General features: G+C 49.5%; 1 protein-coding gene across 32 annotated transcripts in view; it reads right to left on the reverse strand.

The window, feature by feature from the left end:
• The window catches only part of SCRIB (scribble planar cell polarity protein), a 238,659-nt gene that overhangs the window by 121,538 nt on the left and 102,061 nt on the right, over positions 1-15,060 (reverse strand). For 30 of the 32 annotated variants that reach the window (XR_012157045.1, XM_073329722.1, XM_073329720.1 and 27 more), the window contains 3 exons: positions 11,438-11,626; positions 914-1,033; positions 569-625 (listed from right to left, as the gene is read on the reverse strand). Coding sequence is in view for 31 of the 32 variants with exons in the window: in XM_073329722.1 (XP_073185823.1) it covers positions 569-625; positions 914-1,033; positions 11,438-11,626 (366 nt within the window). In the remaining variant the exon portion in view is untranslated. The remainder of the gene's footprint in view (positions 1-568; positions 626-913; positions 1,034-11,437; positions 11,627-15,060) is intronic. The other 2 variants (XM_073329726.1, XM_073329721.1) reach the window with 1 other exon arrangement.

Below are 15,060 nucleotides of genomic sequence, written 5' to 3' on the forward strand. Positions count from 1 at the left end.
ATCATTTTGTATGTATAGTTGGGATTATTTTTTCCAGTGTGCATTACTTTGCACTTAGATAGGTAAAGGAATGTTTGGATTGAGATGCAGCATCTTGTACCAGGACCTGCAGTTGTGTCTCCTTAAAATATGGACAAATATGAGTTGTGTGTTCCCATCTTTGACTTTACTAGCTGTATGCAGTTAATGGTGCTGTTTGGAGAGAACTGATCATCTTGGAGCTCCCATCTAATCCAGGGAACAGAGGCTTCTGCTCTTACCGTGGAGGCCTGCCTTGTGATTGAGGCACAAGTATAGTGAAGAGCAGCATGAAACCATGTTACAGATGCTGGAATAGTCTCAATGAAGCAAGGGAAAAGAGGTATGGGAAGACGAAAAAAGAGGGTCCGGAGAGCTGGGGATATTGGTGAGCAGAGAGAGCTAATACCCCAGAGGTGAGGAGAGGACCCAGAGCTTCCTGTGGGAAGTAGTGCTCTGGTTAGGGCAATTCTGCGGCATTTCCCTCAGAACTCACCACCTTGGTCAAGATATTGTCAAGGTCAGAATGTGAGTGTGAAAATGCTCTCACCACTTTCTCCATTTCTTCTCTCTCCCACTGAGTCGCCTCCCTCACCATCTCCATCTCCTGGGAACAAAGGGAAAGATAAGAGGGCCAGACCCTAAAATGACCCCTGCTCTAGGGGCAGCACCATCACCCCCAAAGGAGAAGATATGAGAGTCACATCCCTGAGCACTTCTGGGAGAAGCATTACCACTCTTCCAGTCTTATGGAAACAGCAGGTGCACCGGAGCTATGGGGAGGAGTGAAATCTTCTACCATGGCGCAGGCTCCATAGGCCAACGCAAAACACTGCAGAGCTTCAGAGACCATTCTGCCCTATCCCATTCTCCTGAAGGTAGTTACAGCACCCACCTTTTGTAGGATCTCCAGCTCCTCTGGGGTCAGGTCACGGTCAATGGAGGAGATGCTTTCCAGGCTGTTCTTGCGGCCAATGCCAGCGGCAAAGGGGTTGGCAATGATTCCTGGGGACATCTACAAAAAAGAAGGTAACATCACATGTCAGGAACACCCAGTGCCTTAGAACACAGAGACCCCCACCTGCCCCCTGGGTACTCAGAGCACAGAGATGATCCCGCCCAACAGACCACAGTCATGTACCTCTTGAGACCCTTCCCATCCCCTAGGGCACCGAGACCACCTCACCCATGTGCACAAGGGCATTCATTGGTAAATTCACTGGTAAATTCTGGCTCCTTCTCAGGCTCTGGTTGGCCACACCTGTTGGAGAGAGTCCAGCGGAGGGCAATGAAAATGATTAGAGGGCTGGAGCACATGACTTACAAGGAGAGGCTGAGGGAACTGAGGTTATTTAGTCTACAGAAGAGAAGAGTGAGGGGGGATTTGATAGCAGGCTTCAACTACCTGAAAGGGGGTTCCAAAGAGGATGGAGCTCGGCTGTTCTCAGTGGTAGCAGATGACAGAACAGGAAGCAATGGTCTCAAGTTGCTGTGGGGGAGGTTTAGGTTGAAAAAACTTTTTCACTAGGAGGGTGGTGAAGCACTGGAATGCGTTACCTAGGGAGGTGGTGGAATCTCCTTCCTTAGAAGTTTTTAAGGTCAGGCTTGACAAAGCCCTGGCTGGGATGATTTAATTGGTGTTGGTCCTGCTTTGAGCAGGGGGTTGTACTAGGTGACCTCCGGAGGTCTCTTCCAACCATGATCTTCTATGATTCTATGACTGGCCCTGGCCCTTCGTTAAGCAGGGGGAGGAGGCTCTGACTAGTCCTGACCCCAAGTGGCAGGGGAGGGGACTCTGGCAAGCTTGGGGGAGAGGGGCTCTGACCATCCCATGCGCATCGTAGGGCAGGGGGAGGGGTGCTGACTGTCCCTGGCCCCTCAAGGCAGGGAGGGTTCCCCAGAGACAGCTCCTCAGCTGTCAGCAGTGACAAAGGAACTGAGTGACAGGAGAGTAGCAACATTATTGTACCAGCAGCTGGGCCGCACCACTCAGCCAGCAGCGTTGGAATGTTCCACCTGTTGACGTTGGGCGGGAGAAAAGGGGAGTTCTCCTAAACTCTCTAGCAGTGTGATTTGCAGCCAACTGGCACTGGATGCCAAAGACCTCAGAGTGCATCTCCTGTGGCGATGTCTCCTCTAGGCCCTGCACGCCCAGCAGTCTGTGCTGGGGATGTGTGTACCAGGGAGGGCCAGGCTTGGGGGAGCAAGAGCCATTCAGTAACTCTGCAGAGTGCAGGCCCATGGCTGTGTAAGGACGACTGTGAGTGCGCTCACTGCAGCCCTCCCCTGCACCTGCCAAGGGCATTGTGACAACTGGGCAGCGCTGGGAGAATGTGCACTCTGAGGCCAGATTTCCTCACACTGCCCTTTCTGCCCATGAAGTTACCAGCCCTGACTGACACCTTCCATCATTGTCGTTGATAGCTTTCCCCCCGAACTGCTGAGGAGTGAAACACCAGGCTGGGCACTGACTTCTTGCAGGTCTCTGTCCTGGGCAGGTATATTCTGATTACTCTTCCAACAGTTATGCCGTGCCACATGATTTTGGGATTGGGACAGGATGGCAGCAACAGAAATGGTTACTTCCTGTAACTGTGGTTCTTCAAGATGTGATGCAGACAGATCGAGGGACGTGATCGTTCCCCTCTATTCGACATTGGTGAGGCCTCATCTGGAGTACTGTGTCCAGTTTTGGGCCCCACACTACAAGAAGGATGTGGATAAATTGGAGAGAGTCCAGCGAAGGGCAACAAAAATGATTAGGGGACTGGAACACGTGAGTTATGAGGAGAGGCTGAGGGAACTGGGATTGTTTAGCCTGCAGAAGAGAAGAATGAGGGGGGATTTGATAGCTGCTTTCAACTACCTGAAAGGGGGTTCCAAAGAGGATGGCTCTAGACTGTTCTCAATGGTAGCAGATGACAGAACGAGGAGTAATGGTCTCAAGTTGCAGTGGGGGAGGTTTAGATTGGATATTAGGAAAAACTTTTTCACTATGAGGGTGGTGAAACACTGGAATGCATTACCTAGGGAGGTGGTAGAATCTCCTTCCTTAGAGGTTTTTAAGGTCAGGCTTGACAAAGCCCTGGCTGGGATGATTTAACTGGGAATTGGTCCTGCTTCGAGCAGGGGGTTGGACTAGATGACCTTCTGGGGTCCCTTCCAACCCTGATATTCTATGATTCTATGTATTTCCACTTAGGTGTGTGCATGGCCAGTGCTGGAGCTGGAGAATTTTGCTTGCATCTCATGGCTGTAGCCCCTCCCCTAACCATATGAGGCGACGGCCTGACCCTCAATTGCTTTGCACCAAACACCAAGATGAGACTCTGATGCAGAGGGGCTGGAGGGTGGGTCAGGGAATACACATCTGCATCACAATGCGAAGAACCATAGTTACAAGAAGTAACCATTTCTTCTTCTTTCAGTAGATGCAGCTGTGTATTACACTTAGGTGACGCTCAAGCAGTACACCCCCAAGAGGCGGAGCTCGGAGTCTATGTAAGCAAGAATCGCAGGACCATCCTATCAAAGCTTGCATCTGCCCTGGATGATGCAGTGATGGCATAATGGTTCATGAATGTAGGTATGGATGACCACACAGCAGCCCTGCAAATGTCCAGTATGAAAACCTCACTGAGGAAAGCTATGGACATCGCTTGTGCTTCTGTAGAACGAGCTCACACCCACTGAGGAGGCATAGCCAAAGCCATTTCACATGCTGTCTTGATGCAGGATGTTTTCCATTTAGAGATCATCTGTGAAGAGACTGCCTGATCCTTTATGTGATCTGTATACGACACAAACAGGCAAAGTGAAGCACAAAACCGTTTAGTCCTGTCCAGATAGAAGGCTAGACGTGGCCTGACATCTAATGGATGGAGACACTGCTCCTCCAGAGATGGATGTGATTCAGGGAAGAACACAGGTAAATATACCTCCTGGTTCAAATGAAACTGAGAAACCACTTTAAACAACAATTTTGGGTGTGGTCATAAAGTCACTTTGTCTCTGGAGAACTGTGTATTCACCGCTGGGGAACTCAAGATGGGTTCACATCAGAGCCTGCAACTCACAGACTCTTCTTGTGGATGTTATCTCTACCAGGAATTCAGTTTTTGATACAAAAGTGGAAAGGGACAAGATATGGGCTTGAACAGAGGTCCCATCAAAGCTGCTACGCCCGTGTTAAAATCTCACAGAGAAACTGGCTCTCAGATCAGAAGAAGATGTGGATGAAGGAGCCCTTTTAAGAATCTTATTATCATGGCACTGGAGAAGACTGATCTTCGCTGAACAGGGGGTGAAAACCAGATGCACTTTCAATGAACTAAGTGCAAGCCCCAACGACTGAAGGAGCAGCAGGTACTCTCAGATGTCCTACATAAAAGCCACTGTCAGTTGAATTCCACAGGCTAAAGATCACACTGAAAACTGCTTCCATTTAGCTGAACAGGCCATTTTGGTAGTGGGCTTTCTACTGTTGAGCAGGACTGCCAGGACAGCCGCCGAACTTCCTCCTTATTCAGCCGTGCAGAAGCCATGCCATGAGTCGCAGGGAGCTGAGCACGGGATGCAAGGTACAGCCGTGATTAAATTGGGATGGAGAGGAAGTGGTATTGGAGGCTGAATAGATAGTGTGAAAAGGCCGAGAACCAGCACTGCCTGAGAATGAGACTCTGCCTTCAGCTGAGGATGACTTCTCGGATGATTGGGAGAAAAGCATACAGGAGAGTCGACTGCCAGCAGACGTGGAAAGCGTCAGACAAAGAGCCTGGAGTGAGGCCCCCTCGATAGCAGAACAATGACATTTCCTGTTGTCCCTTGTAGCAAATAGGTCAATCTTCAGGATGCCCCAAGCTGTGAAGATAAGCCAGAGGACACTTGTCTTCAGGGACTACTTGCGACTCAAGGAAAAATTCCTGCTGAGATGATTCTGGATTATGGACAAGTGAACAGCTCTCAATAATGTTCTCTTCAAGGCAGAATTCCCATAATCTGATTGGTTTCAGAGGAGCAGCCGTGTTAGTCCGTATTCGCAAAAAGAAAAGGAGTACTTGTGGCACCTTAGAGACTAACCAATTTATTTCAGCATAAGCTTTCGTGAGCTACAGCTCACTTCATCAGATGCATGCCTCTCAGCAGAGTAGCCTGGAGTGCGCTACTCCTTGATTGTTCACATAATACATTGCGGTGGTATTGTCCGTAAGTATGTGAACCACTAAGCCTCTGATATGGTCCCAAAAAGTATGAAATGCATTGCAGAGGGCCTGAAATGCCATTCTTTTTAGGTGGCAAATCTGAGGAACTGTCCCAGATTGAGGTGTCCTTAGAGGAGGTTTTGGAACAAATTGATAAACTAAACAGTAATAAGTCACCGGGACCAGATGGGATTCACCCAAGAGTTCTGAAGGAACTCAAATGTGAAATTGCAGAAATACTAACTGTAGTCTGTAACTTGTCATTCAAATCAGCTTCTGTACCAAATGACTGGAGGATAGCTAACATGACGCCAATTTTTAAAAAGGGCTCCAGAGGTGATCTGGGCAATTACAGGGTGGTAAGCTTGACTTTAGTACTGGGCAAACTGGTTGAAACTATAGTAAAGAACAAAATTGTCAGACACATTGATGAACATAATTTGTTGGGGAAGAGTCAACATAGTTTTCGTAAAGAGAAATCATGCCTCACCAATCTACTAGAATTCTTTGACAGGGTCAACAAGCATGTGGACAAGGGGGATCCAGTGTATTTAGATTTTCAGAAAGCCTTTGACGAGGTCCCTCACCAAAGTTCTCTTAAGTCCCAGGCAGATTGCGAAGAGCTAAAAAAAGGATCTCTCAAAACTAAGTGACTGGGCAACAAAATGACAGATGAAATTCAATGTTGATAAATGCAAAGTAATGCACAATATAAAACATAATCCCAACTCTACGTACAAAATGATGGGGTCTAAATTAGCTGTTACCACTCAAGAAAGAGATCTTGGAGTCATTGTGGATAGTTCTCTGAAAACATCCATTCAATGTGCAGTGGCAGTCAAAAATGCTAACAGGATGTTGGGAATCATTAAGAAAGGGACACATAATAAGACAGAAAATATCATATTGCCTCTATATAAATCCATGGTATGCCCACATCTTGAATACTGCATGCAGATGTGGTCGCCCCATCTCAAAAAAGATATATTGGAATTGGAAAAGGTTCAGAAAAGGGCAACAAAAATTATTAGGGGTATGAAACCGTTGCCAGATGAGGAGAGATTAATTAGACTTTTCAACTTGGAAAAGAGACGACTAAGGTAGGAAGTAGCCCAGAGAAACCAGACTTCAGTTTGGTGGTGTTGTGGCTTAACAGCCAGTCAGTGTGTTGCGGAAGGATCCCCGCTGACCCAGAGGCGGGACACCTGGCCACTGTTAGGGCCCTGGGCTGGGACATAGTGGAGACAGGTGGATCTGCATCCCCCTACCTCTGCCACCCCACCCTTGGGGTGGCAGCCTCCCCACCATAGGCTACGAAGCCTGTGTTTGTCGCCTGCCACAGCCAGGACAACAGCATGCTTGTTAGCTTTCCCCTGCCTAAGGGTTAGAGCTTATAGACTGCTCGTTAGCTCTCCCCTGCCTAAGGGTTAGAACATAAGAATGGCCATACTGGGTCAGACCAAAAGTCCATCCAGCCCAGTATTCTGTCTGCTGACCGTGGCCAATGCCAGGTGCCCCAGAGGGAGTGAACCTAACAGGTAATGATCAAGTGATCTCTCTCCTGCCCAATTACAGGCCTGAGCCTACAGACTGCTCATTAGCTCAGCCCCGCCCGAGGGCCAGAGTCAACAGACTGACTGAGGGCCTATTGACTATTTGGGATTCCACCCTGTTATGAAAGCCAAGACACTACATGCTAATTCCCCTGACGCTAGGCTGTGATCCCAGCAACGCAGTGAGGCAGTGTGGCCTCCCTCCAAACCAGGATGGGTAGGGACGACTGCGACACCACTACAGGCCCCAAAGAACTCAATTTTTTGAGTGGGAGCCAACATTCCCTTTGCGGTGTTTAACCTGAGACCAAGACAGTCGAGCAAGTGCAGTGTGGTGCCAACATGAGCAAGAAGTTCCTCTCTTGATCTGCCCTTCAGTAACCAGTCATCCATATGCAGGATTGTGTGAATTCCTTTCTTCCTGAGATATGCCATGACAACCACCATGCATTTGGTTAAAAACCCAGAGGGCAGAAGGCTGAATGGGAGGGCTGTATACAGAAAATGGTGCTCCGTCACGACAAATTGAAGGAACTGTCTGTGGTGAAAGGAGGCATCCTGAATGGCCAGAGCAGCAAACCAGTCATTCTGAGACAACGCAGTGAGGACAGTCAATAGAGTGACTATTCGGAATCTCATGCACCTGATATATTTGCTGAGGCCACGAAGGTTGAGGATGGGTCTTACCCCTCCTGTGGCTTTGGGCACCAGAAAGTACTGGAAGTAGAAGCCATGACCCTGGTGTTCTGGCGGAAGTTCCTTGGATGCTCCCAGAGCCAGCAGAGAGCAGACTTCCTCAAGGAGCAGTATCTCATGAGAGGAGTCCCTGAAGAGAGACAGGGATGGAGGGTGGGGAGAAGCTGTGGAGAGAAACAGGATGTCATAGCCTGATCTGATGGTGCTTAGGAATCAGCTGTTGGTGATGGAGCCTCAAGCATTGTGACCCCAAAGAGGGGGAACAGGGAGAGAGGAGCAACGATTGGAACAGTGCTCTGGACCAAGGAGTCAAAATGAGCAATTGGAGGGCACCAGGGGAGGGCATGTGGACTAGCCAAATCCCAAGCCCAACTGCTTCATCCTGTGGGATCTCTTCCCCTTTATGGGGTAGCCCCGTTGTCTTGGAAGAGGGGAGGGCCGGCCAAACAGGTGCTGGGGATAATACGGCTGCTGGTGTTGCTCTTGAATACCACAGTGGTGCACCTGCAGGATAGCCCTGGAGTCCTTGAAGTGCAGCATCTCAACTGTCTTGTCTGAGAACAGCAGTAGGCCAAAGGGCAAATCCTCAAAGGCTTGCTGGACACTGGGGACAATACTTGAGAATTCTGCAGCCAGGAAGCCCGGCTAATGGTGACCACGTAGGCCATCAGCCTGGCCAAGGTGTCCACAACGTCTCGGGTGGACTGCAAGGATGCCTTAGCCACTAAGCAGCCTTTGGTGACAAATGCCCGAAATTACTCTTGCAAAGCCTCAGGCAGATGGTCTACGAATTTCGACATAGATGTCCAGTTCATAAAATCGTAGTTGGACAGCAAGTCTTGCTAATTAACAATTAGCATCTGTAAGGCAGATGAGGTATAAATCTTCCTGCCCAGGACGTCCGATCATTTAGAGTCTCTATCCTTGGGGATGGCCTTAACCCTGCCCTGCCGGGCTCTGTTCACCGTGGTTACAACCAGAGAATTTGGGGCTGGATGGGAGCAAAAGCCCTCAAATACCTGCACAGGAAGGAAGTAGCACTTTTCCATGCACTTAGCCACTTAGATGGTACTGAAGCCAGTATGCTTCGGATGGCTTTACCAGGTCCAAGGAGCATATCCTTAATAGGGAGGGTGACTCTCCCAGGGGCAGACAGTTGCAGGATATCCACTAATTTGTGGGTGTTCTGCAAGAACTCTTCTTGGATACCTAAGGAAGCAGCTAAGCATTGCAAAAGAACTTGGTACACTTTGAAACCCCGTGATAGTGAAGGGGAGGAAAAGCCCAGCAGCATGGGAATCACCTGGAGACAAAGACAAGGCCATCAACTGAGCCAGAGCCAGATCCTTTTCCAGGGCTGACGGGCCGAGACGGGATGACTCTGTAGGCTCTGCAGAGAAGGCAAGTGTGGTAAGAAGGAACTGAGGGACGCCACCTCATATAGTCAGGGGAAGGGATATGGCCATGAGGCATCCTGGAGAGCAAAACTGTTTGGCTGCGGTGCGCAGGGTGTGTCCACACCTAAGTGGAATGCATGAAGAAGAAGCCTCTCTTGTGCTCTGTCAGAGAGGGTTACCCTAGGAATGAATGCTGGGTTGGTTCTGAGTACCACCTCATCCCAATGGAAAGTGCAGTACTGAGGCACCGTAGGTAAAACTCCTTTTTCCAGACTCAGACCTTGACCATGAAAAAATACAGCACTGCTCACTTCAGCAGCTGGAACATAGCTCTTGTCTGTGTTGGGGGAACACAGTTCAGGCTCCAGGTACCGATCAAATGGCTGAAAGGGGGCTTTATCAATGATGCTATCCTCAGAATCTCATCATGTGTCAGTGGCTAGCAAATGGCTGAGGCTTTTTACAGATAATCACACTTATACTAGCCACAAGGAAGGATGGCCTAATGGATAAGGCCCTGTACTGGGAAGCAGAAAGCCTGGGTTCACTCTCCAGGTCTACCACACTCTGTGTCACCTTGGGCAGGTCACTCCCCTGACTTCATGTCTCAGCTCTCCATCTCTAAGGGTGTCAGGACAGATCTGTGAGATGCAGACAAACTATGACAATGGAGCCAATCAAAGTGCCTAGATAGAGAGAAATGTGCTTTTCAAGGCCCACAGATTAGCTGTTTTGTAGTAACTGCTGAATGTGCTTGCAGGACATGTGGAACTGATTGATTTCTTCCTGGAAAGCAGAAGCATGTCAGTGACAGGATTCTAGGGACCTCAGATCCAGCGGGCTGAGGTTTGGGTGGCTACTGGCACGTATGTCAGAAGATCTCTGCCGGAGGCAGCATTCCTTAGGGTGTAGTCTGCATCTGGACTGGGTCAGACCCTCACAGATTCTGTGGCCAGTGAGGGCAGCCATTGTCAGCATGCTTTGTTCTGTATCTTCTCCATTGTCCTGGCCAGGCATGGTCTGGGAGAGAGACCAACTGCAGCTCTGGGAACGTGTCTGGGACAGTTCTTATTGCTGATTCCAGATGGTGCTGCCTGGCCAAAAGCCTTTATCTCTTACTGTTTGAAAAACACGTAGAGGGTTGAGACTCCAAAGATCCAGAGGAGGCTGTAAGTCACTGCTTCCCTGGTGCTAACCCTGGCTTTGCTGAGCCACTTAAACACCAAATTCACCTTCCCCTGATACACCAGACCCAAATCGATTGCAAGCAGGGCAATGATCTAGCCTCCTGGTGTAGTAGTGGTGTCTTTGCGGCCCTGTCTGCTCATGTATGCCATTGCCATGGTACTGTCAGTGCAGCTCTCCCCTCTCTTCCATCCCAATCAATTCATGTGCCTTTTTCACTCTTGGCCCATTCCCCATGTCACTCAGTCACTTGGGAGGAAAGGCCCCATCCGTGGAGACCAGTGCTGGTTGTTACAACTGTTCTGACTCCAAGATTAGGTGGGAAGTGATGATTCATAAGTCTGCCTCTCCATTGGTCTCTCTCCATCTGCTTTCAGCCCATCTCATATCTCCTCCTGGATGTCTCAACATGGCCCAACAGGAGTTCCTGATCTTCCCTCCCAGATCTTCCCTCTCCACACCTTCACTGCCACTGTGCACAGTGCCACCAGCCTCCCTGATACTCAGGCCTGCGAAGTGGGGGCAGCTTTGGTTCTGCCCTCTCTCTAGCTCCTCATGGTCGGGCCAAGATCAAATCTTTCCCCTTTGTCCACCAAAACATCTCTGAGATCCAACCCTCTCTTCCTGTCCATGAAGCGAATACTCCAATCTTCATCACTGCAGCCTCCTTCACATCCACCACCCCTCTCCGGTCCTTACAAAACTCAGCTGATAAAATCATCTTCTTTGCCTGTTGCTCTGACCACCTCACACCCTTGATGAATCCCTCCCCTGGCTCCCACATATCACCTTCACCGCTGTCCCTCCATACTTGTCTACTCTTGCCTTGAATCATATTGTCCCTGACTCCTCAACTTCACGAGCAATGCAGCCCTCACTGACTGTTGCCAGCTTCTCTCACAGATGTGGATCTTCATTCATGCTGTCCTGTAACCACAGAACACCTTCCCCAAACTGGTGTGTAAGGTCCCTACCCTGTCCTGCTTCAAATCCCACTCCAGCCCTGCCTGCGCTGCACCACTCATGAGAAGTGGGTTCCGATGGGTTCAGGGTTGCTGCTGCCTAGCAGGGCTTTCTGCTCTTCGTGCCCTTCTGGAAGGCGTGATTTCAAAAATTTGACATGGAAGTGTAGAAACACAAGAAATGCTCGCTTCAGGCAACATTCCCCACACAGCACCCCAGACACCTTATCTCTGCCCTCTGAGGGTGCCAACATAAGGACTCACTGCACTGTAGGTGTCAGCCTGGGGTGGGGTGTCACTTTGTGGCAGTTGTGAGGGTCACTCCATACATACATGAAGACAGTGTTTTTATGAAGGAACCTGTCCGCCACAGGGCTCCTCCTGGCGCTGGCCTTACCACCCCCCTTCCCTCCCCAGGCTCTCACCTCAATGGCAGCTGCGGCTTTGGGGTCAAACCCATCACACACAAGCACAAGGAGCTTGTCACCCACACTGCGTAGGATCTGCACTGCCTCTGTGTGCGTCATTCCCAGCAGGCTCTGGTGATTCACCTCCAGAATCCGCAGCCCCACCTTCAGCCGGCCATCCCTGGCAGCAGCCCCAGAGGAGCTCACCTGGAAGGAACAAGAGGGCTGAGAATGGGTAGGGGGACAAGAAGAATGCGCAGGGAGTCGGGGGAGGGAAGGGAGTGTGAGGGTCAGTGCAAGGAAGAGAGGACACTGCACGCACGCAGGAGGGAAAGCGGGTGCCCATGTGTTTATGCAGGGGGGAAGGGAACGGAGCATGAGCACAAGAGAGGTTTGTCGGGGGTTGGGAAAGGACAGCACTCAGGCAATTCCTTGGAGAGAATGGGAAAAGAGAGTGATTGCATGCCATTCCTGGGGCAGGGAGTGGGCAGGGAGAGGGATTGCACATGTTTTCTTGGAGAGAACATACATGCATGACTCCTCGGCATGGCGGGGGGGAGGGGCTCATGTGTGACAGCAGAACGGCGGGAATATGGGGAGTGCCTGCCCATGATGGCGGGGGGAGTGCTTGCCCACAACTCCTCAGCACGCAGGGGGGTGGGGAGCGCTCACCCATAACTCCTTGGCACGGTGGGGAAAGTGTGTGAAAAGAAAACTGGTTTCAGAGTAGCAGCCGCGTTAGTCTGTATCCACAAAAAGAAAAGGAGTACTTGTGGAACCTTATTATTTGAGCATAAGCTTTTGTGAGCTACAGCTCACTTCATCGGATGCATACAGTGGAAAATATAGTGGGGAGATTTTATATACACAGAGAACATGAGACAATGGGTGTTACCATACAGACTGTAACAAGAGTGATCGGGGGGGGGGGGGGGGTGGAAGGGGAATAAACATGGGGAAATAGTTTTACTTTGTGTAATGACACATCCACTCCCAGTCTTTATTCAAGCCTAAGTTAATTGTATCCAGTTTGCAAATTAATTCCAATTCAGCAGTTATTACACAGTAAGCTAATAGGTATTAAATAAAAACCAACAAAAAAGGCCAGCAATGTAAATGTAATGGTTCCTCCCCTTTTATAAAAACACTTACAAATAATCTTACCACAAAAAAAGGGATTTAAAAATGTAACTTGCCGTCAAGTTAACATCTCCAATATAGCAAGCCCAAGTAAAAAAACTCAGAGCCAAGGCTGTTAAGTGTTCTCAAAGGGGGGAGTTGTTGGGAACACTGGGGCATGGCCACTAGGTAACTCGAGGGGATGGAAAACCACAAGTGTCGATGAAGCCCCCTCGCACTAGACCCCGGTGTCCTTGCCCCCCCCCCCCTCCTGCCTGGAGGCACTCGCAGCAGCTCTGCGTGCTAGGCCCAAGTGTCCTTGGCCCCCCCGCCTGGAGGCACACACAGCAGTTATGCTGAAAATCTGCAACAGTATGTTGCAGAGTCAGACTGCCTAAAACTAAGCAAGGCCAAACAAAAAAAATATAAAAAAACAATGCTAAATAAAGCAGCTTTATGTATAGTTTAACAAATAATACAAAAAATCAAAAAACTAGCTAAAAACTAAATTGGCTGGCTATATGAATACTTAAAGCAGCTTGCTATTAAATAAATATGCTAAAAAAATATATATATAAAAGCCTGTATAACTTCCTGCTCTATAATACAAAATTTAAAATTCAAATCTCCCTGTACCTTTTTAAAGCTTCAAATAAACTTTTCTGCTTCTCCACCCCGTTATAATTATTAAATATAGCACACCGGGTAACAAACTAACTCAAGCTGTTGTTCAGCCTCTCGGCACTAGGTGCCGGCAACATCTCCTTGGAGTCTGTTTTTGAAGGATTCTGGATGGACTCCTCCTGAAGGTCGAAACAACAGACTGGATTTCTACATAGAGTACTTCTGCCGATGTGCATGGGCTTAAATTGTGGAAAAGCAGCATCACTTGCCCCATAACCTCAGCCATGCAGAACACAATGCCATCCACAGCCTCAGAAACAACTCTGACATCATAATCAAAAAGGCTGACAAAGGAGGTGCTGTCGTCATCATGAATAGGTCAGAATATGAACAAGAGGCTGCTAGGCAGCTCTCCAACACCACTTTCTACAAGCCATTACCCTCTGATCCCACTGAGGGTTATCAAAAGAAACTACACCATCTGCTCAAGAAACTCCCTGAAAAAGCACAAGAACAAATCCGCACAGACACACCCCCGGAACCCCGACCTGGGGTATTCTATCTGCTACCCAAGATCCATAAGAGCCGCTGGTTGGAAGGCATGAGATGCGATGTCCTGAGGTTGGGGGTTCCACGACCACCACTCCCAAGAGGAGAAGGCGGGTGGTGGTGGTCGGGGACTCTCTCCTCCGGGGGACTGAGTCATCTATCTGCCGCCCTGACCGGGAAAACCGAGAAGTCTGCTGCTTGCCAGGGGCTAAGATTCGCGATGTGACGGAGAGACTGCCGAGACTCATCAAGCCCTCGGATCGCTACCCCTTCCTGCTTCTCCACGTGGGCACCAATGATACTGCTAAGAATGACCTTGAGCGGATCACTGCGGACTATGTGGCTCTAGGAAGAAGGATAAAGGAGTTGGAGGCGCAAGTGGTGTTCTCGTCCATCCTCCCCGTGGAAGGAAAAGGCCTAGGTAGGGAGTGTCGAATCGTGGAAGTCAACGAATGGCTACGCAGGTGGTGTCGGAGAGAAGGCTTTGGTTTCTTTGACCATGGGATGGTGTTCCATGAAGGAGGAGTGCTGGGCAGAGACGGGCTCCATCTTACGAAGAGAGGGAAGAGCATCTTTGCCAGCAGGCTGGCTAACCTAGTGAGGAGGGCTTTAAACTAGGTTCACCGGGGGAAGGAGACCAAAGCCCTGAGGTAAGTGGGAAAGCGGGATACCGGGAGGAAGCACAGGCAGGAATGTCTGTGAGGGGAGGGCTCCTGCCTCATACTGGGAATGAGGGGCGATCAACAGGTTATCTCAAGTGCTTATATGCAAATGCACAAAGCCTTGGAAACAAGCAGGGAGAACTGGAGGTCCTGGTGATGTCAAGGAACTATGACGTGATTGGAATAACAGAGACTTGGTGGGATAACTCACATGACTGGAGTACTGTCATGGATGGTTATAAACTGTTCAGGAAGGACAGGCAGGGCAGAAAAGGTGGGGGAGTAGCAGTGTATGTAAGGGAGCAGTATGACTGCTCAGAGCTCCGGTACGAAACTGCAGAAAAACCTGAGTGTCTCTGGATTAAGTTTAGAAGTGTGAGCAACAAGAGTGATGTAGTGGTGGGAGTCTGCTATAGACCACCGGACCAGGGGGATGAGGTAGATGAGGCTTTCTTCCGGCAGCTCACGGAAGCTACTAGATCGCATGCCCTGATTCTCATGGGTGACTTTAATTTTCCTGATATCTGCTGGGAGAGCAATACAGCGGTGCATAGACAATCCAGGAAGTTTTTGGAAAGCGTAGGGGACAATTTCCTGGTGCAAGTGCTAGAGGAGCCAATTAGGGGGGCGCTTTTCTTGACCTGCTGCTCACAAACCGGGTAGAATTAGTGGGGGAAGCAAAAGTGG

This window comes from Lepidochelys kempii, chromosome 2 (assembly GCF_965140265.1).
Source record: "Lepidochelys kempii isolate rLepKem1 chromosome 2, rLepKem1.hap2, whole genome shotgun sequence".
Taxonomy (NCBI): domain Eukaryota; kingdom Metazoa; phylum Chordata; order Testudines; family Cheloniidae; genus Lepidochelys; species Lepidochelys kempii.